This window comes from Zonotrichia leucophrys, chromosome 10 (assembly GCF_028769735.1).
Source record: "Zonotrichia leucophrys gambelii isolate GWCS_2022_RI chromosome 10, RI_Zleu_2.0, whole genome shotgun sequence".
NCBI classification, from domain to species: domain Eukaryota; kingdom Metazoa; phylum Chordata; class Aves; order Passeriformes; family Passerellidae; genus Zonotrichia; species Zonotrichia leucophrys.
This window is the reverse complement of record NC_088180.1, coordinates 2,333,091-2,356,426: the sequence shown is the minus strand read 5'-3', so window position 1 is coordinate 2,356,426 and position 23,336 is coordinate 2,333,091. Positions and strand designations below refer to the sequence as shown.

Below are 23,336 nucleotides of genomic sequence, written 5' to 3'. Positions count from 1 at the left end.
CAGGCTCCCAGCTGAGGTGGGCTTGGAGAATGTGGAATGTTCTGCTTCAGAATCCATCAGGGTTTGGGCCCCACAGGCAAGCCTGGCCCCGGGGACTTGGCTTTTCCCACATCCACATCATCCTTGAGACAGGAACCAAGGTCATCCCCTTGTTTTGAGCTGTGCAGTTAGCTCTGAGCAAAGAGAGAAAACAAATGGGTTTGATGAGTTTATTGAGATTCCCTGTGGGTCCCTTGGTATTCAGCTTTGGAGCCAACTGGTCTCCCTTCCCTTACCATCCACAGCCTCCCTAACACCACCAGTTCCTCCAGAGCAAAGCACTGGGTTTGGACACCTCTGAACCAACACTGGAGGTCTGCTGGTTGGTATTCACCCATAGAGAATTGACAGAGCTTATCCAGAACTCTTCTCAACAAGGCAAAGACCTGTTAGGTCAATCAGTCCATTTTTCCAAAACACTCATGCTGAAGGAAAGGGAATATGCTTCAAAAATCAGAATAATTTTCTGCCTGAAGTGTAAACCAGATCAGGCTGTGTCTGAGCCTGACAGAAGGGTAGGAAGGCAGATTTTGCTCCAAAAAGAAGGGTAGGCATTAAAAAAATCTTGGAAATACCAGTGAAATCCCATTTTTCATGGATTCATTTAGGCAGCAAAAGCCTTCTGGGCCTTAATGGGGGAGTATCCAGGCATATTAAAATATATTAGTTTAATCTATTTTACGAATAGATCCAGCTAGACATTAGGTGCTTTCTTAGTTTAAAACTAGCTACACAAAGTGCTAATGCAACATTTTAAGCAGATTCATGGTTATTCCCATTTTTCCCTATTTACAATTGGGTTTCTGTGCTTTAAATCAGGACTTTGAACACAGAAATGCCAGCCTTGAAAGAGGTACAAGAACACTTCTAGGACAAGAAATGTAACCCAAAAATGGCTTAAGTGACAAAAAGAGGGATTGAAAAGAGTTTTGAGCTTGGGTATTGTTAAGCACTCAGATGCATTACCTGCCTTGCTTTCCAAAACCCTCCAGTGCTGGAGATGCCAAACCTCCTCAGCAGGAGTGCTTTGGTTGGTCCTGCCCTCGAGCACGGGCAGGGTTCAGAGATACACACAGGGACAAAGGGACAGCACACCCTCAAGTTTTCTTTTGTTGGCATTTCCAGAATGTTTGGGCACCTTTAGATGCAAAAACTTAACCAGGTGGACCATCAGCCTTTTCAGGGATCTCCTGCCCAATTCAAGATGAGCAGATTCTCCTGTTCAGCTCCAAGATGAGCAGTTACCACACCTTAACAGGGCAGGGAGGGTGGTGAATGTCCTGTTAAAGGGATGGCTTTGGTAGGAATTCATCTTCTCCTCAGGAATTCCAGGCTCAGAACAGCAGGACAGGCTCAGGTCTCAGCATGTTTGCTTTGTGTTCATCTTTCAGAGTAAAAAATCGCCAGGCCACCTTTTAACTCAGCACTTGGGCTGTATGAAATAGAGGAATTATAAATACTGGGAGGAGGGGATATGCCATTGCTTCCTTCTGTCCTGCTACAAACCATAATTTAGATTTTTTTCTTTTTAGAAAGCTTTTTTCCCCCTGTTTTTTTCCCACTGTAGATGTCTCAGGGTAGAATAAAACATTTTTCCCATGCTGAGGTGAGAGCTGTGATTTTTCTTGTCTCACAGCAGTGATTTTGAGACAGTTATAAAATTGCTCAGCTGTTTCCATGTCAAACTCCACATTATCAGATCTTTATATTTTTGTGGTTTGGTGACTTGAAGTGTTTTGTTGTCTACAATAATTGTCTCCTGTCTTCCTAAGTGCTTGGTTACAAAACATTTCCACTTCAGGGCAGATAACAGCTGCTACTGTAACCATGTGTGGCAGCTTCCTTGGCTGAATACAAAATAGATACTTTATTTAATATATTGTTTTATTAGTTGTAATTTATTACAAATAAATTATTCTAGCTATCAAAGGATATAGGCTCAATAGGCAATCAGGCCTTTATAAAATAGCGTAGAAGTGTCTATAATAGTATAAGAAGTGGAAAGGAATAAATGAAATATATTTCATATTAAAAAAGCACATTTGCTTCAAAATTGGGGGGAAAGCACATTTGCTTCAAAATTGATTGATTTTTGCAGATTTTATATACATTTTTAAATCCTTCCTTGAAGTTTCTGACCATTTAAGCAGCTACTGAATGAAACTCAGGTCTACACTTGAGATACAAATCTGGGCATCTTCTGCAAAGCTTTCTCCTTCCCCATTCCAGAATTAACTTGCTTGTGAAGCCAAAGTCTTCATTTCCAAGGCATTCATTTATTCCTTGGACACTTCTTCTCTCCCTCCAAAGAGATGGACATGTGCAGCAAGTAGGAAATGCTATAAAGTTATAAATGCTATAAAGTTATAAATGCTATAAAGTTATAAATGCTATAAAGCATAAATAGATGCACATGTCCATCTCTTTGGAGGGAGGGAGAGAAGAAGTGTGTAAGGAATAAATGACCATTTTTCCAAGCATTCTAGTTATGTCCAGGTGTTTTGCCCATGCAGCTGGGTTATCCCATGCCCAGTGGAAAGCTTGGGAATCTCTTGAACATGGAGAGCATGAGTGGCTGCTCCCATCATCTCCTCTTTGCTAGGTGGAGCAGCATGTCCCCAGAACACCCCCTGTGTGTGGGGAGAGCAATGGGAGGCTGGAGCAGGCAGTGTCACTCACGAGGGCGATGGCGCTGGCAGGGAGGTGGCACTGGGAGCGATGGCATCCCTGGCACCCGGCATGTGCCAGGACGCGTCAGCAGAGTCAGGCCTCAGCTATGGCTCTGCTAATTGTCTCTGGGGATGGCTCTGCTAATTGTCTCTTGGGTGTGAGCCAGCTGGAAACGTCTCCCTCATGTGCTGCTTCAGGTATCACTCGGAAGAGCCCGCGGACGCCGCTCTCAGACCTGCAGGGAGTCAACACCATCAACGAGAGGGGCCCACGGTAAGGATCCTGCTTTACCTTGGTCTGGGATGGGGGAGCACTGTCTGTACCTGAAAATTACTGTTTTGACATTTTTTCCATCTCACCTATCAATCTTAACTTCTCTTCCCTCTTTCTCTGCCGTGTGATCGGATATAAACACCTTTCCTGACTAAACAGCAGCAGGAAAGGCAACTTCCCTGTGTCAAAGGCAGCAGTTGTTGGGGATGGGTGTATGAGGGGATAAGAAGCTTTAAAAAATGAATGAATGTGCCAATATCAAGGAAATAGTCATTCAAGGAGGACAGGTTTGGGTGCAGAGCTGCTTACAGCATGTGGTGGCTTCAGGCACCCTGGAATGTGGAAAACCTGGAAGTGATGGAGTTTGAGATGACTTTGCCAAATGCTTGCTTGTTTTCAGGGGGTAAAAAAGCACATTTGCTTCAAAACTTACTGGTTTCTACAGATTTTCTGTACATTTTTATTTTTAAATCCCTCCTTGAAGTTTCTGACCATTTAAGCAGCTACTGAATAAAACTCAGGTCTACACTTGAGATACAAATCTGGGCCTCTTCTGCAAAGCCTTCTCCATCCCTATTCCAGAATTAACTTGCTTGTGAAGCCAAAGTCTTCATTTCCAGGGCATGTCTGGGCACTGATCCTTTTCCCAGCTGCTCTTGTGCTATCCCTCCTCTCATCCCAGGAGGTCTGATTTTCCCAATGCCCCTCTAAAGGCAGGCAGTGCCTCTCTGCTTCCCTCTGAGCAGGTGTGTGCTGGGGAAGGGAGTGATGGGAGCACCCTCAGCTCCTACAAGCTCTGCTTGCAGCTGCAGATATCCAGGTGTGTCTTTATGGCTGCTCTGAAGTTAATGAGGAGCCCAGAACGAGTCAAGAGGAGTCTAAATCTGTCTCCTGAAATGGGCCCATTAAATCAGTCCTTGCATCTCAGTGCAATTCCCTTCCATACAAAATTAAATATCCCTCAAGGATATTATAAAGGCTCATTTTTAATGGCTTTAATGCCAAATGGCCACAACAAAAATTAGATACACATAGTTCCTTTTTTTTCTAGGGGAAGAAAAGTGGCTTCTTCTGCCTGGTTTTGTTCACCATGTGCTCCCTGGGTGCCATCAAGAATAGAGTGTCCTTCTTCCTCTGAATTCCTCCCCTTTGAGAGAGGCAGTAGCACCCTACTGAAGGAGAACTGAATGTTCTCACATCATTACAAGTCCATTTCAGTGGTTAGAGAGCATGGAATTTACTTAAAATGGTGGGATTGAATTCATAAATTTGTGCCACTTCTCGAATGTGAGCAGAAATCCGGGTGGTACAAGCAGTGCCACTCTGTCCTGGGAAGGTGATGCAACCCTGGCTGTCCTCACCTGAGTCTTTGCCACCCTCCTTCCCTTTCTCATAATGCTGAGCTGCTGCTGGGCTGGGTTGTGATGACAGCCAGTCCTTGGTAGCACTCAGGGCAGGGAAGGTCGGTGTCTCCAGAGGTGACGTTCCCTGTTCCCAGCACCTCTGATTGTGCAAGTTTCCCTCAAGATAACGTAATGTGAAACTTTGTCCCTGTGGAGATCTTCCCTTGGAGATAAGAGGATTCCTGCAGTTTCTCTATCCAACCTTTGGCACCTTTGGAGCATCTGTAAACTGGGACAGGGCTTTTCTGGACTGCCCAACTCCAGCTTTGGAGGCACTGTAGTGTGGGAGCTGGGGCTGCCAACATTTTCATAGCCCAAAATATTTTAATTATCTCAGCAAAGGGACATTGTAAAGGCAGGGAAACTCCTCCTGAGCCAGGCAAGGAGGAGGATGTGTTTATTTAGTGTGGAGCTCAGTATGGGGTGAGCTCTGGTTATGTGGCTTAGCCCATACCAGCACAGCAGACAAATCAGCCTAAACAGCCAGAATTGAGAAACTCTGTTTTTCTTCCTCATCCTCAGCAGCTGTGTCCTACCAGCAGCCTCAATCTGAGGCTTTATTTGCAAAAAAAAAAAAAAAAAAAAGTGCTTTTGGAGCCATCCTAACTCCTGTGATGCCTCAGTAATGTGGTCTGTGATCTTCCCTTGGGCATCATCAGTAGTGGGTCCCCAAATGTCACCTTCCTTCTGGAAGTACAAACCAGATGTCTCATAAGATCCCCAAGGTCCAGCCTGTACTTTCAGAGCAGGCTGGTGATTCTGATCCCTTTCATTGGAGCTGCTTTTGATCTGGAGAGTGGTGTCACCCTTGATGAATGTTGGTATTTCAGGTAAATACCAATGTGGCGCTGGTTGGGCAAGAGGAGGTGAGCACAGGAGTGCAGGTGACACTCTGGAGGAGAGATTGGCATGAGCAGCTTCCCAGCAGAGGGACTGGCAGGCCATTTACAGCTCCAAATTAAACAGGAATTGCTTTCAAAGCCATCTCATGATCATGTGGTCGCTGATAAGCCTGGTTGTGCATCCAACCTACAGGATAGCCCGGGGCCTGTTTCTAAAAGCAAGTTTGAGGCATGACATCACTCAGGAAGTCACTGTGGAGGGTTTAGGGAGCCAAGTGCTCTCCTCTGATCTCAGAAAAAAAGTGGATGGGTGGTTTGCACATGCTGGGTGGGAAACCAGGCTTCAGCAGAGCGTTCCAAGTGCCTTCCCCAGCTGCTGAGAAATGAAGGCCAGGCCATGCCTAACCAAAACCACTTGGGCTACTTGGGATCCTGCTGGTTTGTGCTCACTAGGGACACTTTTATGTGCAGGGCTGTCTGAGCAGGTGTTGGTCTGGAAGCAGCTGGCTGGGCGAGGTGAGGGGATTGACCCCAAAATACCAAAATCCTGCATCTGTTGCCATCTGAATGTATCCATCCTGAAGTGTCCCTGTCATTTTATCTTTTGGTTTTTTCAAAACCATGTGGGAATTTCTAGGATTTTCCAGAGAGGTTAGTCAGGATTAATGGTGTTGTACATCCCAAAAGTGGCTGTTGAGTTTTAGTGGTGATTTTTTTATCCCACCTGCAAACAGGAGGTGGATGGTATCTGAGATGTAAAGAGAAGGAAGGTGAACAGGGGGAATCACTTGGATATTCCAGCTCCTCACTAGCCATCTGTGAATGGAATGCTTAAGAAAGCAGGTCCTGGAGCACCTAGCCAGGGGTTTTGCTTTGCTGTGATTGATCCCTCCTTATAATAGTGGTCCATGTCAGAATGCTGATTTAATAGGATCAGGAAGGAATTTGGGAAGTGCTTAGATGAGGCAGCGAGGTGACGTTGCTCTGAGGATCTGGCTCCAGGCTTTGAGCTGGCTGAACACACAGCTTTACATCCTTTAATTTTTAATTTCCATGTGGCACTTGAGATTTGCCTTTCATCCCAATCAGGACTTTAAGGCAAAGGGCTGCCTTGTTGTCAGGGCTCAGAAGTGGCCGGCGCCCGAGGCCGCGTTTAAACCACCGTGTCCTTCAGCATCCTCATGACCTGCTGCAGCCTGGAGTCTCCTCCTGCTCCATTTCCTCCTGTCTGAGATAACTTGGATTGCTTTTATTTCATATAATGATTTCTGCAAGGCTGACAAAAAATTTGGAATTTAAAAACCCCAACAAACCACCAAAAACCCACCAAGCCAAAAGTATTTTGGTGAGATGCTGCCCATGAGAGGCTTCATGTCCCCCAGACACCACTTGAAGGCTCCTCACTTCAGGAAATTGCTTGTCCTGATGTGTAGTTTGGTCAAGTATCATTTCCATCCCTCCAAGAGAGGATTTTGATTCCTCTCCTTATTTCCTTTAGCCCTTCTGAAGCCAGGTGAGCATTTCTGGAGACCACAGCAGTTATGCTCCATGGCAGAAGGGACCAAATTGAGTGACTGATTTGTAATTAGGTCCCAGAGAATGATTCTGGGTCAACCCATCATCCAGCTGGGGCTGACATCCATCTTTGTGGCAAATAATGAGTTTATTGCAAATTAGATTTGCTTTTTCTTTTCCCAATGGAATGATTGTGTGAATTTGAGGAGCCAGAGTCAGCACCAGCTGTCATGGCCTTGTGTCCTTCAGGCCACCAAAGGTATCTAGAGGTAACCAAAGGTGTCTAGAGGTATCTGCAGACTCAAGGTTTCTGTCTGGGAGAGCTGGAAGCTGGTTTTGTCCTGCTGTTCATTTGTTCCTTTTGTGGATATTTGATCTCTGAGAGCTGCTTTAGTAGATGATGGCTCCGTGTGCTGTCTGGCACCAAGAACTCATCCCATGAGAGAGAATGAACAATGGAAAGAAAAAAGCAGCAGCTCATGGGTTGTTTTATGATCTGTTTTTATCATGGAACTGTGTTTTTTATCTCTTCTAACGGTGTCTGGTGTTGCAGGGATGCCTATGGAGTTGGCTGGAATGGCAGGATGGGGATGAGGCACAACAGGCTCGCCAGCCCTGGCACCTTCCTGGACAAAGATGGGATATTTGTCAACACCACCAACAGCAAACTGCTGGAGAGAGCCCATGGCATCCTCATGTCAGTACCCAGGAGGGGATCTGGGCTTTACTCCTGGCACAATGAGCAGCAGGGGTGGTTAGGGCCATGGAAATAGCCAGGATATAAAACTGTCAGGGTGCCAAGCAGACTTGGAGCTGTCTCCCAGCTGGGTTAAAGCAATCCCGGTACATTTGACATGTCTGATTTAATTTGTCTCATTCATTGAGAATGACAAACAAAGGGAAGAAAGAGAAGGAACAAACCTTCTGGTCACACCAGTCTGGAGATACAGCAGCCATGTAATGCAGTCACACTTTTAGCATCTTATCAGAGTTTCCATTATAATTATCTGGGCAGGTGATTCACACTGCAGCCTCCTCAAAGGTTCAGGGAGCATCCCAGGGTGGCTGCAATGAACATGGGGTTTGGAAAGCAGGAGGCTGGTCAATCATTTTGTGAGCTGGCATCTTCACTCTTCCCAAGTTCTCAGCATGCCATCATTTCCAGTGTAACCATTCCCATTATTGGATACAGCCCTCCCAGTCTGCAGTGTGCAGGGCAGCCCCATTTCAGTGCTGGCCCTGGCAGCAGCTGCCCAGGGGGATGTGGAGGGGCTGGTTTCATCAACTCCCCCATTCCACAATTGCACTGGGGATTAACCTGAGCCGTTTATTATCTCCCCAGGCGAAATAAGAACTTCAAAGCCAAACCCAGTCTCCCAAAGGTGAGTGAGAAGCAGCATTTTCCCCTTGTGTTTTGTGGGTTAAGGCTGTAGCACAGTCATGTGATGCTGCTGGATATGAAGAAGACCATTGTGTCTACACCAAGACTTTGGTCAGTTCAGCTCTGTTCAGGGCTCTTTAATGCATATAAACCCAGAGGATTTCAGCCCTGGTTTCTGCTGGGAGAAAGAAATATGAGCACTTACATCCTCCTTGGAGCTGCTCTCTCATTTTTCCTCCTTCTGAGAAGGAGTATGTACATGCTAGTGAAATTTAATAACTAAATCTCTAAACTGAAATGAACAAGTAAGTGATGCAGGAGAGCTGGTACCTGATAGACAACAACCTTGTTACTTTCCCTCTGTCTTGGCTACATTTATTATATTTTAAGAGATGCCAGGACATTTCTTGTCCCTAGAAGAATAAGGCTTTTGGTGCTGCATCCATGGTCAGGAGCAGAGCACCAGAAGAGGAGCAAACATTGGTTTTTACTCCTCTCCATGTCTGTCTTGCACCTGGAGAGGCACTGATGAAATTAATCAATGAACTGCTCATTAACAGTGAGGAGAATCATAGGATGGTTTGTGTTGGGAAGGAATTTAAGGGTCATCCAGTTCTACCCCCTGCAATGGGCAGGGACACCTTCCACTATCCCAGGCTGCTCCAAGCCCCATCCAGCCTGGCCTGGGGCACTGCCAGGGATGGGGCAGGCACAGCTTATCAGGGCACCCTGTGCCAGGGCCTGCCCACCCTCTCAGGGCAGCCATCCCCAGTGTTCCCTGTTGAGATTGCATCACCTAAGGAAGCCCTGTGAGGGTGAAGGAGGGATATAGCAGATGGTGTGATGGTAACATCTGGATTTTCTATGGATTCTCTCGTTTTCCACAGCACTTGCTGGACGTGAAGTCCCTCAAGCACCTCACCAACCTGACGCTGCACGACCGCATCACCAAATCTCTGCTCCACCTCCACAAGAAGAAAAAACCACCCAGCATCAGTGCCCAGTTCCAGGTGAGCCCTTTGCTTTGCTGGAGAGAGGGGAGCCCCCTGCTCCAGGCACACTCCTGCCCCATCCCTGCAGCATTCAGGCCATGGATCCCCCTGAGGGCTTGAGTGGGACATGAGGATGAGCTGCAGGGAGAGATGCTGCTGCATCCCTGTCCTCTGGTACATCATATTGTGGTGCTTTCTCCCCCAAATCCAGAAACCACCAAATCCCCACATCATGTTTTTTGCAGTCTTTTTACTCTCATCCAGCATAATCTGTTCTGAGACAGAATGGGGATTTTAATAGTGGCAGAAAAGTCAGAATCCTGCTGCATTATCTCCTGGAGAGCAGGGGAGTTCAGAGGAGGGATCGATTTTGTTTTGTCAGTCAGCAATCCCTGGGGTTGGTGCAGGGAAAATAATCCTCCAAGGACTTGGCAATGCTGGGCTCACAGTTGGACTGAATGATCTTAAAGGTCTTTTGCAACCTGAATGTGAATGTTCTATATGTGCAGCACGGCTTGGAAACTGCTACAAGACATGTGCACAAGCAGGTGGTAATAATAGAAAGCAGCTTTTCACTTAAAATTTGGATTCTGGGCATGTCTGGCTTGGTTTTGACTTGTAATTTTGACTGCTTTGGGGCTTTTTTGGAGATGTGGTTTATATTTAGGAAATCTCTGTGTGTAGGTGTGGGTAAGATAAAATAATTAAAAATACATGCACACACACATGTGTATATATAATTTGCAGAATGCACATTTGTAAATTTATGTATTTAGCCTTGTCTAATCTAATGGTATTCTGGTCAAAATTTACTCCTGCAGAGTTTAATTCATACCCATGGAGGGGTTGAAACAGGGATGTCTTGGAGTGAAAGCCTTCCCAAAACCTATTTATGCTCCCAACAAAACTCTGAAAAGCCCTAGGGGACAAAAATTGATTTTTTTTTTTAATATTTTCAGAGCACATTCAAATCAACAATCCCTAACCTCAGTGAGCACTTGTTAAAGAGACCAATTTTAAGGGACAAAGCAGCAGCATCGCTTTTTTAATCAAGAGCAATCTAATAAAATTGCAGCGCATGGAATTGGGTCACAGGCAGGAAACACAAATGTTTCCTAACGTGTTTTTTTTTCAGAGAAACGCTGCTTTGTGGCTAATACCTCAACCCCAGGCTTGCAGCTGCTCCATCTCCTGTGGATTTCCACTATCCCTAGACTTAGGGTAATCTGTAGGGGAAATAGCTGCCTCCGAGTGTGCTCCGGGAGCAGGGATGGAAAACGAAACCAGCCATAGCTAAAACTGTGGAGTTCCCCTTTAACCACGTGCAGGGGGTGCCCTGGAGACAGGGCTGGAGGGGTTGAGTGCAGTACAGGTGCTGAGGGAGGGGGTGGCTGCAGAGTTTGGCTGGCAGAGGGACAAAGGAGATGGGTCCAGGGTTAATCCAGCGACCTCACGTGTCCTTTGTGGATTCCTGACCAGCAGATGGCAGAGGGTGCCTGGACCATCTGCCTCACTCAGGATGGCACCAGGGAATGGAAATGTCCCTCCCATGGGTCCTGCACGTCCCATTCCCGCCATTCCCAGCACTGGGCTTCCAACAAAGGGGTTGTGTCCCTTGTGTCCCTCTCCCTCCCACTAGCCTGTGTGTGCACAGTGGGTTGCTGCAGCATTGCTGCTGATTGAAAGCCCCCAATAGGCTTCTTTTGTGTAAAAATTAGCAATCTCAGATTTTAAGAAAACCAGGATTATGGCAGCAGAGGCCTGCCACGTCATGGCATTGCTGCTGCTCCCTGGGACAGGAGCAGGGAGATTTGCATGAAGTTAATGTGCACAACACAGCTGCATCACATGTGCGTGGGATCCATCCCTTGCTCCTTCCAAAGTCCTGGATGTGAGTGAACATCCAGGATTTTCATTTTTTTCTAAACATGAAAGGCTTCCCATAAAGATGTCTTTGAAATGATCAGAAGGGAAAAAAAGGCTTCCTGTGAGCTGATCTGTGGGCAAAATGCTTCTTTGTAATACCACAGCAGTTTATTAACTCCTGTATTCCAGAATTTATGACTCTGCTATAATAAATGGGACAGAATCTCCTTTACATGACTGAGTTTTAAACTCTATTAAAATCAGGAGTAATCAACTCTCTAGCACTTTACCAACGCCATGTTTGTAATGAGCTCAGCAATTAGAGACACCCAAAGCATTTACAGGACACAGCAAAAAAATGTGGCTGAGGAGCCTGGCCAGCACTGATGGACTCGACACATTCTGGTTTTCAGCCTGGTTTTATTCCAAGAGCTTGTGATTCATCCCAAAACGCCAAAGGTTTGCAAGGTGAAGGGATAACTCAGCATGACATCCCACTGGAGCAGCTGGATGTAGAGTGATGCCAATGTAAATTCACTTTTATGGGAGAGACTTTTAATGGTGATGAATAAATAAGGGGAAATAGAAAAATGGAACCAGGAAACCCCTCTATTCTCAGTGATCCTTCAGTCAGGAGCATGCCAGCATTGAGGCTCTTCTCTAGAAACAAACTGTGAAGTGTTCAGGGTTGCAGGCTTCAAAAATATTTGTGAAATCCCAGTTTTCCCTTGGCAAAACTTTCATTAAAAACAATTCATTTTTAGGCCAACGGTAAAGTTTTGACAATTAAAAATCAGGAGTAAATCCTGCCTGGAGTCACTTTTGATGAAGGAAAATTTGATTTGTGTTTAAGATGCATCAGTGGTTGTTTTGTGGCAAGTGTAAATTCTTGTCTTGGAGCTCCCATTCATGGCTGGAAGAGGCTTGTGGTGTGGAGTGGGATGGGAATTTGGGCTCCAGGGAAGCCAGAGATCTGAAAATCCTGCCCAGCATTATATTTGATTTCTTTATTGAGGGCAAAGACAAAATCAGTCAAGTTGCTTGTGCTAAAACACTCATTTGGGAGAACAATTTCCCATGTGCCTCATTTACTCATAATTAATTCCAGTTTATGTTGGTTTATAATTTAAGCATTTGGATTTTCATTATCCTCTGTGGTCTCCTCTCCCTTCCCTGTGTCTCCTCTGCTGCAGGCATCCCTCAACAAACTGATGGAGACCCTTGGCCAAGCAGAGCCCTATTTTGTCAAGTGCATCAGATCCAACGCTGAAAAGGTAAATGCCATCCTGAGAAAGCAAGATTCTGCTAGAAATCAGCTTGGGAATCTTTTTTTCTGTTTTTACAGGGAGTTAGATAGGAAACAAAGACTCAAATGGAGCTGAATTTAGAAGATTTGGGCAAGGGAAAGCATGGATTTATCACTTGGTGTCACTTGATAAACTGCACTGGCTCTTCTTATATTTGTAGAAACACATGTATGCAAATATAGTATTTTCATTTATATGAAAATACAAATATATAAATTTTATATAAATATAGTATTTTCATTTATATGAAAAATATGTTGGTTTAATAAATTAATTTGACTCCTTTGAAGTTTCTGACCAGCCATAAGAGAGATTTATAGAACCATGAATTCACTTGTGCTGGGTCTGAGCCCTGAAGCTTCCTTAAAATAAAGTTTCTATAAGCAAAAGCAGATACTTTTAGAATAAACTACATTGATCACACTGACTCATATTTCTTGAATTTGACTTTCCATAATTGTATTATGGACCGAGGACACCCTCAGTTCTAAATGTAGGGATGCTTTGTAGATTAATCCTTCAGAGTTTTATCCAGGCATTTAAAGCTGAAGCTTTTTGCATTGGAGATTATTTACTTGCTCGAAACATCACCCATTAACTGTGCCCTTGGGGGGTCTTTTTCAATTGAAATGCAAAAAAATCTTTTTTTTATGGCTTTATTTCTCTAGTTAGCTGTTTGAAAGTCTCAGAAGCAAACAGGATTCAATCCCAACGGGATTAGTTCAGTTCCTGGGGACCCACATTCCCTCCCTCCTGTAGCATCGCTGACAATGTGTGTGTCATGCACATGTGCTACATCTGCTGAACCCTTCACCCATCCATGCACTTAAAAGCGTCAGTGAAAGGAAATATTTGCTCATCCTTGCTCTGGTTTTCCCCTGGCAGCTGCCCCTGAGGTTCAGCGACAGCCTGGTGCTGCGGCAGCTGCGCTACACGGGGATGCTGGAGACCGTGCGCATCCGCCAGTCGGGCTACAGCTGCAAGTACTCCTTCCAGGTGGGCACAGAGGCCTTTGTCTTCCACCTCCTGCAGCATCATTAGCAGAGTTGTCTGAGTGTTGCTGGTTCATTTTTTATCAGGGTAATTAATTTCTGGCTCTTGGAAGGCAGTGGATGTAACAGGCGGTGCTCTGCCTGTGAGCCAGTCTAGACCTCAGGGAGGGCTGCGAGCCCCCTGCACTGGGGTTTTTGAACAAAACCAGTATTTTTTTGCAACATGGACTCCCTTTTGGAAAAAGCTGTCTGATTTGCACGTTCTCTTCTGCATCTGGAATTACTGGGAGCAGTGTTAGCCCTGTCGTGTTGGCTGTGTCCCATCAGGAGGATGATATGCATCCTCTGTACTGCTGGAGTTAGCCAGCTTTTCCTGTTTTCTTCTTTTCCATGTGTTTGCCAGGTTTTGTGTACATGTCGGCCCTTTCATGCTTTGCTGGTGCTGATTGGTTTCCTGCTTGTGGCTGCTTTGGGGCAGACATCATGTTCTGCACAGCAGCTGTTTAGAAAAAGAAAAATGCTCAGCATTTTTTTGCCCTGAGCAGGTTTCCCAACCTTGCTTGGGAGGATCTATCCTCTTGTACCTCCTTCACTCTTTGAATCCTCCCAGCAGTAACGGCTGGAGCATCTCAGGGATGTTTTGCAGATGTTGGTATCTGCCTTCCCTAGTGGCTCTTGCTGGGGATTTGGAGCATTTTTTTGCTGGGGTTTGACCCTGTGGCTTCTGCAGAGCCTCTCCTCCCACACTGAAAAATGTTTGAACCTTGCTGGGTCCCTGCTTTGATGTCTTTCCCATCAAACCACAAATGTTGGATGAATCTTGGTGTTCCTCAGTGCATAAAATGTTATCTGTCCTTGTGCTCACTCCAGAGGTCCCGTTTCATGTGGCCAGTGGAGCAAATCTGTTATTTATGGGAGAAAGTAGCAGCAGGACCCAACTAACCAGATCTTGGTGTTGCTTTTTTCTTTTCCTTCTCAGGATTTTGTGAACCATTTCCATGTCCTTTTGCCACAAGGGATCAGCCCATCTAAGCACAATATCCATGATTTCTTCCGGAAGATAAAACTCGATCCAGACAATTACCAAGTTGGAAGAACAATGGTAAATGTTCATCCTCAGCTCAGCCTTTAAGACACAGATATAACATTTGCCTGTATTTCTGTCTGATAAATTTATATCTATATATGGTTTTAATTAATGAAACTATTTTTCTTCTTACCAAAAATCAGTGATTTAAATGAAACTTTTAATATTGTTAATGTAAAAGAGTAAGGAATAATATTGTTTTGCTATTGATTATAATGAGGCAGCCTCAAAAAACTCATGTCCTCCAAAATCTCTGTGTGTATGTAGACTTAGCTTGATATGATGGTCCTCATTTTGCCTCCCCTGGTGGGAAAGCTCTGTAATTCAGAGCTTAGAGTCACTGTTGTGAAACTGCTGAAACCTGTTAGACGTGCCTTCACAAAAATCAGCTCCTCAACTTTCCTGGGAGCAGAAACCAGGAGGATTTGACTCGTGGTCCGGGAAGCTTTCCATGCTAGTGTTTTTTGGGTTGTTTTGGCCAGGTTTTCATGAAGGAGCGGGAGCGGCAGCTGCTGCAGGACCTGCTGCACCAGGAGGTGCTGCGGAGGATCACGCTGCTGCAGCGCTGGTTCCGCAGCCTGCTCTGCAGGAGGCAGTTCCTGAGCCTGCGGCACGCAGCCGTCAGCATACAGGTGGGTGCTGCTGCTGCTGGAGTCCCGTGCCAATTGCCATCCCCAAATCCTGCAGACAGAGCCCGTGGGCAAAATCAGCTCTCCTGTCCAAGGAGGGAGCTTGCAATCAGGATTGACTCCTTCTGCCATAATGCGTTGGGAATGGGGGAAAGCTGGACAGGTTGCATGAAGGCAGGTGCTGTCCTCCCATCTAAGTGGGAGGTTGCATGAAGCTGGAGAGGTTGCATGAAGGCATGAGCTGTGGGAGGTTACATGAAGCTGGAGAGGTTGCATGAAGGCATGAGCTGTGGGAGGACAGCTCATTTGAAGAGCGAGTGAGAGCTGTAGAACAACATAAATCACTGATGGAGAATAATCGGGTGAATCACATGGACCCACTGGATACTTTGCTGTACTTCACACAACACCTGTTACAAGGAATCCCGTGCTGTGTTTGCAGAGATTTTGGCGGAGCTACCAGAGCCGAAAGGAAGGCAAACCATCCCCAGAGCCTGTGGTTCTCAGCAAAGCCGCTGTCATCCTTCAGAGCCACTGGCGCGGCTTCGTGGAGCGGCGCAGGTTCCTGCAGATGCAGTTTGCTGCCCACCTCATCCAGAGCTGCTGGCGGGAGCACGCCAGGCGCCGGCACGCCGCGGCCACCAGCATCCAGGCGGCCTGGAGGGGACACCAGAGCCGGCAGGCGTACGCTGCCCGCAGGAGCGGGGCCCTGTGCCTGCAGGCGGCGTGCCGTGGGTACCTGGCACGGCAGAGGTAACACCTTGGGGAAAGAGGAGCGTGCTTTTGGTGATGCTCACACTGGTTGGTGTGAATCAGGGCACTGCAGTGACTTACACAGGGCAGTGTCCCCTCGTGTATCCGTGACCCTCTCCTGACCTGCCCTGGGCCTTTGTTTGCCCACGCTTTCTAGCAATTTAGCTGCACGTCCTGCTCTTGGAATAAGCAGAGCCTATTTCAGGTTGGAGCACGTAGGCAGTGCAAAGCCAAGGCTGTAAATACTCACAAGGGTTTTTTTTTCCTCTTGGCAGCAGCACCAGTTTAAGTAGCCTATTTTTAACTCAGATTGCCTCACCAATCTGGTTGCTGCGCTGGCTCACAAGGACAAGGGAACCGGAGCCAGCCGCTGTGGAGGGCACAGGCTGTCCAGCCATGCCTCAGCTCGCTGGCCGGGGGGCAGCTCACTATTCACTCCCCAGAGGTGCTGCCTGCAAGGTGTGGAGCACCTTAACATCCCTTGGAACATTTGGGAGCTGCAGGGAGCTCTTGGTGCCGGGCACAAGTCCCTGCTAAGTTGTTCCAGATGCAGTCTGGGCAGGATGGCGAAGATGGAGAAGCCAAGGGGGTGTGATGGGTTAAGCTTTTCTGGCTCTGACAGCTTATGAAGGAGCTAGAGCAGGGATGGAGGCTGGACCCGCTGCCGTCGGCACCAGGGGAGCTTTCAGGTGCGTTGGGGCAGCCCTTTGGTAGCAGAGATGGCAGAGGAGGAGATTTAAAATTGACTGTGCCTTGCCTTGTCTTGCACCAGATGTGCAAGGAGGGTTCTTGAGATGCTGGTGGTGGTGAGGTGCTGGTGGTGGCGGTGATAAGACACCACTTATGCAGTGTCTTGAAGGGTCCTGAGTGGATGCAGGGCTGAATATCCTGGTTTTCTGCTTTCTTCCAGGTTTAGAGCTTTGAAAGAGCACCAGTTAAAAGAGATGCAGCTGGAGAATGGCCTGGCAGGTAGAGAGGAGGATGGACTGGAAGCAGATGGTTTGGAAATCAAAGGCTCTGACCCATCTAAGTGGGAGGACAGCTCATTTGAAGAGCGAGTGAGAGCTGTGGAACAACATAAATCACTGATGGAGAATAATCGGGTGAATCACATGGACCCACTGGATACTTCCCTGTACAAAAGGCATGAGAGAGCCAGCAGCCAGAGCGGGATGGACACCGAGGAGGAGATCATCGTGAGAGAGAGGCCCAAGTCTCTGGAGGATCTCAACCAGAAAAAAGTGGTTCGTGCCAAGAGGGAAAGCCGGAGGATGCGGGAGCTGGAGCAGGCCAAGTTCAGCCTGGAGCTGCTCAAGGTGCGCTCCACGGGCGGGCTGTCACCCTCGGAGGAGCAGCGCTGGTCCACGGAGCTGCTGCCTGAGGCACTGCATTCCCCTCAGGGAACCCCCGAGAGCGAGAGCTCCCAGGGCAGCTTCGAGTTGTTGAGCAGTGAAGATACCTCAAGCAGTAAACTCGTTTCCTTAGTCTTAGATGAGCATGATACTCCGTCATTTCCCGTGGACTCCCTGCCCAGCAGTCCCCAGGCTCAGCTGCAGGAGAAGCCTTTCTGTGCCGGGGATGGGAACAATGATTTGCCCGCCTGCAGGCAGACCCCAGACACGGCGCTGCCTGATAACCTCACCAGGAAGGAGCACGGGGTTGGTGACCCCCAGAATGTTACCAAGGCTCACCCAAGAGAAGCCCTCCTTTCCAGCAACCTCCCCACTTTCTATGTTCCGCCACAAGACAATGTAAAGGGGAAGATGGTGGAGAATAACCTGAGGAATAAAGCAGTGGAAAGAGAGGAAAGGACAGTTATGCTCTCTGAGGTCAGGAAGGACTCTGAGCCAGACCAGGGTAAAGCCTTGGAAGAAGAGGAGGAAAAGGATAAATCCTCTACCAAGAGAGAGGAACGTGGGACAGTGACAGCAGCACGGGCCCTTTCTCCAGGTTCTGTCATTAAGAGACTGGAAAAGCTCAATGTGGAGAAGGAGGAGCGGCAAAAACAGCTTCAGCTGCAGAATGAGAGGGAGATGATGGAGCAGATTCGTCAGCAGAAGGAAATTCTGGAGAGACAACGCAAAGCCTTCGAGCAGCAAGGGAGGGTAGAGGCTTTGCAGAGGACGGAGCAGAGCAGAGTGAAGGACCCTTCCCTCAAACCAGCCAAAAAACCAGACAGCCGGCCTCAGTCCGTGCTCATCCTGCACGCCCAGAGCCGAGGGGAGCACAGCCCCAGCCCAGGCGTGGCCCCAGCCCCAGCAGTGGACATCAAGGGTCTCACTGTTGGCACCAGGGGAAGCTCTCCAGCCCACAGTGCCCCCAAAGAGCGGCCTGTCAGCATGTTTGTGGAGAGAAGAGAAGGTCTGGAGCCCCGCTGCCATTCCAAGCCGGCTCTGGACCCCAAGGACCACCCAGGCAGCCATTTCTCAAGGACTGAGCGCCTCCGGCAGCCTCGGATGCCCAACCAGGCCACTGAGGAGACGCGGGCAAGCTCCATGTTCTTCACACCAAAGGACAATCCCTTTGGCCTCCAGTGAGTAAAAAGATGGTGGGCTTTCTCCCGTGCTTTCTCCTCAGGCTTTCTCTGCAGGCTGTCTCCATAGGCTTTCTCCATGGGCTCTTTTTCTGCTAGGGACCTTTTTGTACAAAGAGTCCAGAACAAACCTCGTAGTTAAACAAAGGGTTCTTGATCTTCTAGCAACGAGGAGGTCAGAGGGAAAGGAAAAAGACCTGGAATATGATTTCTCAGGCTCTTAAAACATTATATAATCATGGACATGAGCAGGTGAAGAGAGTCAAAAAGCAGGCTCACTACTGTTATTATTTACCCTACATGAATGGGGATAGGAGTTTATTTCTCAAGGTGAAACATGATGAGTTCTTAGGATTTTTGGGTAGTTGGAATAGAAATGACTTGATGAGGCAGAAAATTCCAGGATTTTCCTTGTTTACCTTATAATTAATCCAGCAAAGCCATGTGGACATTCACCATTGCAGATGAAAAAACACCAGCTCTCCAGAGAGAGCGTGGGAGTGAATGCTCCTTGGAGACTGTGTCATTCTCATATGTAATTAACTACACTTGTAATGGACTTAGCAGTTGCTCAGCTCCATTGCTTTGCTTAACCTTGGGCTGCTCCAGGGTCTGGAGATGGCAGCAAGATCCTGGGACAACATTTGCTCCCACTCTGTTCCTTATGGGGCCTTGCCTATTTTGGGGTGGTTTTGGCCATGTAGCTCAAAAAGGATATAAATCACCCTCCTCCTAAATCCTGCTGCACCCTTTCCAAGGCAAAAGCTCCCAGTGAATGACTGTTGGTATCTCAAGGTACCTCCAAGTGTAGTAGTCTTGTGGTTTCTGTGCAGTTGTGACAGGAGAGGATTCCTGTTGAAAATTTCTTTTCCTGGTTCATGTGCAACATGAACAAGCAACAGGAAGAAAAAGACATTAAGAATTGCTGTATTTTAAGTTTTGCTCTGCAGCAGAATAGTCACATTTGAGAATCCCAAAGTACAAAGATACAATCCATAACCACCTTGCTGTATAAAGTTGACAGCCAGAAAGTTTTTTCTTCTTGTCTTTTGGTATTAAGTCCAGTCCTGAAGAATTCCAAACAATTCTGAAACCCCATGACCTCAGACTTGCAATTTAGTCCTGACTGCTCGGACTCCCAGGATCTGGGCTAGCACGGTGGGAAGGCTTTTGGGAGAGGATGAAAGATCTCTGTTCTCTTGTGTTTCAGCAGAGAGGCAAATCATCAGTGCCTTTCCAAGGGTGAAACAGCACGGAAGCCATTTAAGATGCCAGGGTCTGGCAGAGGAGAGGTGAGTTGTGACTTGTTTATTTTCTCTTTCTATTGAAAAGAGCAAAAAATAACTTAGTTGGCCAGTTTTCCCTCAAAAGCTTCAAAGAAGTGAACTCTGAAGCACAAGGGCCGCCAGACATGGGAAGGAGGATATGGCAGCACAGTAACCTCCACACCTTCTCTTAAAATGAAAAGCCCTGTAGGAATAATTTGTAGCAGCTCTGGATAAAAGGATCCGGTGATCCTGATGGCAAACACTGTCCAACGCCGTCTTGTCTTGGTTTGGTTTAACGTCTTCGTTTCAGTGACACCCATGATTGTCCATTTTCACCGTCCTGTCTTAGTTTTTGTTCTTCCTGGTGCTTTGCTGTTTTCACTAGACATTATACTGCATCCCCTCCATGGGGTGCAGTGGCACTCAGAGATGTCTTGAGGCTACACGGGTAGAGTCTCCTTTTTACTTTAAAACCCTTCTTTTCGTTTTGTTTTGTTTTGTTTTATCCTTTGGTCAAGCAGGTGCCCAGACCGAGCCATAAAAAGAAAGCCCGCATGGCGCGGACGCGCTCCGATTTCTTGACTAGAGGTACTTTTGCTGATGGGGAGGGGGATACGGAGGAAGAGGATTACGATGGCAGTTTTGAGCTCCTTCTCTCCTCTGAGCACCCTCCTCACGCCGAGGCGGTGCCCGCAGCCCGCCTGGGGCAGGCCTGTTACAGTGACTCCGAAATGGTAATTGTGTCCAGTGTGGTGGGGGAGCCTTTCTTCGCTAACCTTAGCTGCACTCATCCCTCCACTGCTTCTTTTCCCACTCCCAAGGATGCTGTAGATGGGTACATTTGGCAAACACAGCAGAAAATCATAGATTCGCAGAATCGCGGAATGGTTTGGATTGGAAGAGACTAAATCTCAATTCCAACCCCCTTCCACTAGACCAGGGTGCTCAGCGCTCCATCCAAGCTCTGTTTCTTGCTCCTGGGCTGATTAGATATCCACCACACTTCCCATAGTTTTCCTGGAGCATTACAACTTGTATTGCACAATTACCTGTTTTGGGGGCTTTAACCTCATCCTCCCCTTGGAAGCTTTTGATCTAAAAATGGCCTATACACATCTGTAAAAAAAGAAAGTAAATATTGTTCAAAAAGCAACAGACAACAAAATTATGTAAATCCTGTGGCTTCTTTTACTTTTGATTTTTTATGCTTAGCCACAATATCCAATGGTTACTTGGTCCTGAGTTATCAGAGTGATGCTGGCAGACAGCAGCTCAGAAAAAGCACAACCATGGAAATTGGGCAATGAAAGCATAACGAGAGTGAAATAGTGGGTTATGAAACAAAGACGACCAAGCAAAGTGTTTTTTCCAAGCACAGTGACAAGTATCCCTTAGCAGGTCTGACATGAGCCAGTGCAGTGGAGCTTTTCCATCTCAGACTTAATCTCCCACCCACATAAGCTGCTTTTGGAAAATCACAAACTGAGAGGTTCCAGAAGTGGAAGAGGCCGACAGATTCCAACCCGCTCATAGTTTTTTTCCTGAGGTAGTGGAGATGTCCCCATAGGAGTGTGGATCAACAGCAGGAATCCTGTCCTGCTGTGAGAGTTTGGGTGGAGTGCTGGCTAGGGCTGCCATGTTCCTCTGCAGCTGCAGCGCAGGATGTGGAGCTGAGTATAAAACCAAAGAAAAGCATGAAACCCAAAGACAGAGATTTATTTTGTGCCACAGCATTGATGTGTGTCCGGCAAGCATCCCGTGCCATCCTAAAAGCTGCTTTTCCAAGAAAAGCAGGTGGTCAAGGAGGGCTTTTCATGACTTTTCTTTTAGCAGCTCTTATTATAAACGATAATTTCCTCACTGGAAGAGGGCAGAGATTTACAAATTCCATAATTTTTTTAAGCCTACTCTTGATAAATTTGCTGGAGGGTTGAGGCAGGAATTCTGAAAACCTGATTGAAAGGCACATCTCCATGGGCTGAGATAACCTGGCTGCACCTTTATGCAAGTCCCTGCTTGTAGATTGGGAAAGGGAGATTTTTATGCAGTAAAATGTACTTTTTTACATAGAATGGTAGGAATATTTAGGTTGGAAAAGATCTCTAAGATTGTTGAGTCCAAACACAAACCCAGCACTGCATTGTTTACCACCAAACCATGGCCCCCTGTTCCACACCTGGAGTGCCTTGCTGTGCTCCTGGAGGCTGTACAATGTACAAAGGGAATTGTAGCTGTAGGAATCATTTCCTCTGGGCTGTGAAAAGTGCTGGTGCTTGGCAAGCTCCACCTTTGGGAGCATCCTGGGTCACTGTACTCCTTGGAAGTGCTCCTTGGGACTCTGCTCACCTGGTTTAACAGCTCTCACTGCATGCCAGTAGCAGTAGGTGCCACCTCTCTCCTGTCTCTGCTGTGTCCCCCCTCTCCTCTGCTCTCCAGCTCTGGTTCTCACTGGTGGCCAGGACTTTCCCCCTGGTGTGGTAAGTTCTGCTTCCTAGGCCAACACTGCCCCTGGTGTTGTGTGCTCTGCGCTACCCTCCCTCTGTGTGTCCTGACAATGTGTCCAGTGTTTCCATCTGTGTTTTGTATTGCAGGTTTGGGAGCAGCCCTTGGCTTGGGGCTTTGTTGGGTCAGGATCATCACAAGTAGCAAAATTTAGGGACTGTTTATTGGTATTTATTAGCAGAGCCCAGTTGGGTGTTGCAGATGGCAGAGCAGCCTGTGATAAAGCTGGATGGTGCCTGTTGGGGTGTTTTTGGGTACAAACACAAAGGGACAGAGGGTGATGTCTGTGCAGACACATTGGTTGTGTCTTGTGATAGTCACATGCAGGCGAGCCTGGCTGCTCCCTGTGCCAGTGAATAGCTCCTTCAGACAGCTCCTGCCTCCAGCTATGACTCCCAAAGCAGCCTCTGTCCCTGTCCTGCTGCTGGCTGGATGAATGGGATCCCGTGCAGCCCCATGGAGCCGAGCACATGATGGGTCACCAGCTGCTCTGCCTGTTCCGCCCATTTTTTTCTCGGCCATCAAGTCACTGACTGTGTAGCCCAGCTGGTGAGTAGAGGCCCACTGGAATCCAGTGCTCCTGACCCACATCCAGGGCATTCCAGAGCATCAAACACCCACAGCATCTGCAGCTGGAGCTGAAACCCATGGGGCAGCAGTACATGAGGTGGCTGCTGCAGGTACAGTTGACTCCAAGGTTCTTTAAGGAGTAAGGGCTTCCTGACAAGACCAAGATTGAAGATTTTTGGCTGGTGAATAGCCAAGGATCAACCTACCATGCAGTGAGACACAAGTGGGAGGAACAGCTCCTGGCTGTTCTGCCAGCACGTGTTAACACCACTTTTGTTTGGTGCCTAAGCCTGGAGAGCTTTTCCTGGAGCAGCTGCATAAATGGAAGGCCTTGGCTAGAGGAATCACACCAGAAATACCCTCTGGAAACATCCTTAGAGAGTGGGACCTGGATAATGAACCAGCTGTTTTGCTCCACCCTGCACACAAAAGCCATGAATTGACAAACATGACTCCAAGTACCTGCCACCAGCTGATCCCAAGCACTGCTGAAGAGCCAGCAATGAAAGAAGATCTCTTGTCCTAAGCCATTCAGAGGGAATTTCAGGAAGTTTTTCCATGCAGCACACAGCACTGCTGCCTGCTGGGATAACTCTTGGCCATAGTTACCTCATGGGTGGGTGAAACACAGGTTACTCTGTCAGAGGAAAAATATTTGGTCCCTTCCTCAACCAGGAGACAACTTCAGACTCCCAGTTATTGCCATTTGCCCTC

At 47.3% G+C, this 23,336-nt stretch overlaps 1 protein-coding gene across 8 annotated transcripts in view; it reads left to right on the top strand.

The window, feature by feature from the left end:
- Positions 1-23,336, top strand: part of MYO9A (myosin IXA) — a 181,011-nt gene that overhangs the window by 139,671 nt on the left and 18,004 nt on the right. For 5 of the 8 annotated variants that reach the window (XM_064721969.1, XM_064721968.1, XM_064721964.1 and 2 more), the window contains 12 exons: positions 2,907-2,982; positions 7,296-7,439; positions 8,085-8,124; positions 9,011-9,133; positions 12,175-12,255; positions 13,174-13,284; positions 14,260-14,382; positions 14,850-14,999; positions 15,439-15,749; positions 16,660-18,282; positions 19,493-19,574; positions 20,072-20,284. In XM_064721969.1, coding sequence (XP_064578039.1) covers positions 2,907-2,982; positions 7,296-7,439; positions 8,085-8,124; positions 9,011-9,133; positions 12,175-12,255; positions 13,174-13,284; positions 14,260-14,382; positions 14,850-14,999; positions 15,439-15,749; positions 16,660-18,282; positions 19,493-19,574; positions 20,072-20,284 — 3,077 coding nt within the window. The remainder of the gene's footprint in view (positions 1-2,906; positions 2,983-7,295; positions 7,440-8,084; positions 8,125-9,010; positions 9,134-12,174; positions 12,256-13,173; positions 13,285-14,259; positions 14,383-14,849; positions 15,000-15,438; positions 15,750-16,659; positions 18,283-19,492; positions 19,575-20,071; positions 20,285-23,336) is intronic. The other 3 variants (XM_064721966.1, XM_064721971.1, XM_064721970.1) reach the window with 3 other exon arrangements.